Here is a 3,789-nt window from a genome sequence, read left to right on the forward strand (position 1 = left end):
CGGGTGCAGCCTCGGCGCGGAGCTCGTTGCGAGTGTCGCCGCCGCCGCGCCGCGCGATGCCGCATCCAGCGAGGACGCGAGCGACGGCGACAACGAGCTTCCCACCGCCGACGCAAACGTGCACTCGTGGGACGACAATGGCAGCGACGTCGAGGACGCATGGCTCGGCACCGAGATCCGTGCGGGCCGCTGCAAGGCGGGGAGCGTGTGCAGCGTCGAGGTGCGCGTCGAGGAACCCGACGTCGACGCCGGGGCCGATCATGCCTCCCTTGGTCGCGCACACGACGAGCCGCCGCACGCGCCGCGCACGACGGCGTTCGCGAGCCGCGACAGCTTCGCGCCGAGCAGCCTCATGGCGACGCCCGAGGTGTGGGACGTGAGCGAGATCGACGTCGGGCAGGTCTTCCTCCGCGCGGTCTCGTACCGGCTGCCCGTGCGCGTGGGCCCCGACGACGAGATCCCCGGGAGCATCATGCACCCCGCCGTGCGTGACTGGCAGCTGGCGCCCGAGCTTGCCGCGCTGGAGAGGAGGACGGTGAAGCAGATCGTCGTCGACATCCTCGCGGACGTCTGACGGGTGGTCGCTTCCGTCTTCGCTTGTTCCTGCTGCACTTCTCTTCGGTTCTCTTCTCACCATTTTTAATTCCGAGTTCTCGCCCTTCCACCACTCGTCGTGTGTCTGCTCGCATCGCCTGACCCGCTCCCGTTTGCGGGCGCTGTTCAGGCAACCGGCGGGTAGATCAGTGGGCGACTAGTGGGCGACCAATGGGCGACCAGTGAATGTGTCAGAGGGCACACACGGCGACGCCAAAAAAATAGTTAATGTATTTGTATTATAGTCTTTTTGTGACAAAAGTAAGCTCTCCTATTTAAGCAAATAGATAGTAGATGTATACTTTTTTTGTACCTATCTCAATAGAAAATATATTTATTATTCTATATACGGATAGCTCAGTGGTATTTGTACCCCTTTTTGCTGCAAGCAGAACAGCTTTTTACAACAAGATTCACCAAAAAAAGGTTTTATTGTTTGGCTCCTATTTCCAGGTTTTACCTATCGTATGTTTTTATCAGAAAGTGTTCGATCTTTTTAGCTTCTATTCTCATAACGATTTTCGTGCCTCTTTCAGCTGAAAATATCAACTAATTAGCCCCGTGATTTATTTTCCACCGAGATAGGCACAAAATTTTCTCTTTGCATCACAAATATACGACCTTTTTGCTAAGAGATATTTTCAAAAACGGTACTCCTTCTCTTGGTACTATTCTGTTGAAGATTCTCGCATCTTTTTCTACCGAAAGGGTAAGGCGATTTTCGGAAAATGTTGTTAAGCTCTTTTCACGCCTCTTTTAGCCGAAAAGATATTTTAATATGTCTCGTGCAAGTGCATCGTGGCTGTGAACAAGCGCCGGCACCGCACGCTATCGTCGTCGTCCGCTCCCATGCCTTGGACAGCTACTCGACCTTGTCTCCTCGCATGTCGACAGAACTACGCTGTCGAACGCCATCGTCCTTCGCAAAGATGCCGTACGCCACAGGAGCCGACCTCCCCGCCGAGCTGCTCTCCCGCATTCTCTATAACCTCACTCCTCCTGACACATGGAAGGACCGCACGCGCGCAGACTTCGAGCTCTCGTGGGCCGAATATTGGGGCTTGAAGCGTGGACTCGCTGCACCCAGCCTTGTATGCAACCACTGGTCGGAGGCGATCAGACCTCTCCTCTTCTCAAGACTCGGTTTGCGCAGCGCAGAAGATGTACGTATGTTACGGAACATCGTTGACAATCCCCGCTTCTGGACGTCGTCTCTATCGGGCGCAATCCAGATTGTGTCAATATTTCAGGAGACTGCTCCGACGAAGCCGGCATGGCTCCATCACGTCCACTGGCTGTCATCTCGACTTCAAGAAACACAGTTCGACTATTACTTGAGCTCCACGAATGAATCTAATTCGACGGTCGTCCGCCGTGACCTGTTCCGTTCGTTACCCAGGGTGCCCCCACCCTCCAGCCTGCGAATCGCCGACCTTGTGCTCAGGGAGCTACAATTTGCGAGTGCGACAGAGCTCGCGCTGCTCGTTGACAGCTTCCCATCCCTCCAGCGTCTCGCTTGCGACCAACTGACCTTCATCGACCCATCACCGGTCGTCCAATCCCGCAGGAGTTCGCGAAGACCTTCGTCATCTCTCGTCCGATGCCTCGTGTGTCAATGCGGGGCAATACCGCTTTCCGCCAAAGCAGGACTTGCCTCTGACATCCTCTCGATTGTCACTCGCGTCGGCCTCGACGCCCACATATGGGACGCCGTTCTTCATTCACTGCTTGCATTGGCACCCGTAACATTTCAAGATGTACGCGTTGAAATCCGGCAACCCGAGGATAAATCACTCAGTATGACTTCTAATCAGTCCAGAGACTAGATCTCGTGCTAAATGTCCCTTATCAGAGGTGGCGAACGTTATTCTCGGCCCAAGCGCGGACGACATATTCTCGTTGCGTGGTAGTTATACCTACGCCGATATTGGGGTACGCCAGGCGAGTGCAGGCCAAGGTGCTGGGCCTCCATCCGCATTCATCGACCATATCGATCTCTGGCTTTCGCTCCCTGAAGCCCAGGCCGATGATTTCCCTCGTTTCGACACCTTCCATTCGATCGTCGATGCTCCACTCTTCGACTGTCTTCGTTTCAAGAGTGATATGCTAGATTGTCCAGAGTGCGAGACCTTGAAAGCGATCCTGCGCTCTGTCTTGGAAGGGACGCAGTTGGACTGGGCTCTCAAGTCAGACAAACTCGAGTTCGAGTTTCCTTATCCCCAGGGTTTCCGTGTTCTCAGCAGTCAGAGCATCTTATCCCTGCAAGTGAACTTGGAGCACACCATCGACGACGCCACGATCACTCTCGACGCCGCTGAACAAGTCGAGTGGATTATTCGCGATGGTCAGGGAAAGGGTGACGAGTACCTGGAGGAGCTTGTAGCCGCGCGCACGAGCGGACCATCGGCGGGCGCGAGTTCTGGGACGGTGGCTGGGCCATCTGCTGGAGGGGGCCTAGAGCACGGCGGCTGAGCGATTCGAGGTGTGTATTATGGTCTGTGCTCATCCCCCTGCAGGTGGCTGATCATTTTTCTACAGCTGCTGAGATTGTGACTGATATCGGCTGTCAACCACATGTCACCTAGCTATGCGGGTAATGCAGTGGCACAGGCTTTGCACTGGGTAACTGTCAGCTGTTATTTTGTCCAGCCCATGTATTCATATCCGGGGATTATGTAATGCTGTGTCCTAGCATGAACCCACAAGTGCATCGTGGCTGTGAACGAGCGCCGGCACCGCACGCTGTCGTCGTCGTCCGCTCCCATACCTTGGACAGCTACTTGACCTTGTCCCCCGCACGTCGACAGAACTACGCTGTCGAACGCCATCGTCCTCCGCAAAGATGCCGTACGCCACAGGAGCCGACCTCCCCGCCGAGCTGCTCTCCCGCATTCTCTACCACCTCACTCCTCCTGACACATGGAAGGACCGCACGTGCGCCGACTTCGAGCTCTCGTGGGAGGAATATCAGGGATTGAAGCGTGGACTCGCTGCGCCCAGCCTTATATGCAACCACTGGTCGGAGGCGATCAGACCCAGTAATATGCCCGGGACTGACAACTACACCAAATTCCACCGAATACGGGGTGTACTCACCGGCACCCACTGATATCCAGTGAAGTCCAGTGCTAGTCTCCAGTGGCTGCCGCTGTTGGCTGGTGGGTATCAGTGAGTAACAGTGGGTGGCAGTGAGAC

At 55.5% G+C, this 3,789-nt stretch overlaps 2 protein-coding genes across 2 annotated transcripts; both read left to right on the forward strand.

Annotated features, from left to right (window-relative positions):
* Window positions 1-10: 10 nt before the first annotated feature.
* PHACADRAFT_202528 (uncharacterized protein) lies at window positions 11-574 on the forward strand (the record flags this gene model as incomplete). Its single annotated transcript, XM_007402706.1, has 1 exon — window positions 11-574. A coding segment is annotated over one exon (564 nt), but the record flags the coding sequence as incomplete, so codon positions are not given.
* A 1,040-nt stretch (window positions 575-1,614) lies between these two features.
* PHACADRAFT_266209 (uncharacterized protein) lies at window positions 1,615-3,073 on the forward strand. Its single transcript, XM_007402707.1, has 3 exons — window positions 1,615-2,055; window positions 2,103-2,391; window positions 2,447-3,073. Exons 1-3 carry the CDS (start codon window positions 1,942-1,944, stop codon window positions 3,064-3,066), a joined length of 1,023 nt encoding a protein of 340 aa, XP_007402769.1. The 5' UTR covers window positions 1,615-1,941; the 3' UTR covers window positions 3,067-3,073.
* The last annotated feature ends 716 nt before the right edge of the window (window positions 3,074-3,789 follow it).

The sequence above is a fragment of the Phanerochaete carnosa genome, assembly GCF_000300595.1.
Source record: "Phanerochaete carnosa HHB-10118-sp unplaced genomic scaffold PHACAscaffold_357, whole genome shotgun sequence".
Lineage (NCBI taxonomy): Eukaryota > Fungi > Basidiomycota > Agaricomycetes > Polyporales > Phanerochaetaceae > Phanerochaete > Phanerochaete carnosa.

What these genes read in the sequence shown, in the direction of transcription:
- PHACADRAFT_266209 (XM_007402707.1), top strand. Translation starts at nt 1,942, where the DNA reads ATGAATCTAATTCGACGGTCGTCCGCCGTGACCTGTTCCGTTCGTTAC. An exon ending in CAGGGAGCTACAATTTGCGA is followed by an intron (nt 2,056 to 2,102) that starts GTGCGACAGAGC and finishes CCATCCCTCCAG; the next exon opens with CGTCTCGCTTGCGACCAACT. An exon ending in ACCCGAGGATAAATCACTCA is followed by an intron (nt 2,392 to 2,446) that starts GTATGACTTCTA and finishes GTCCCTTATCAG; the next exon opens with AGGTGGCGAACGTTATTCTC.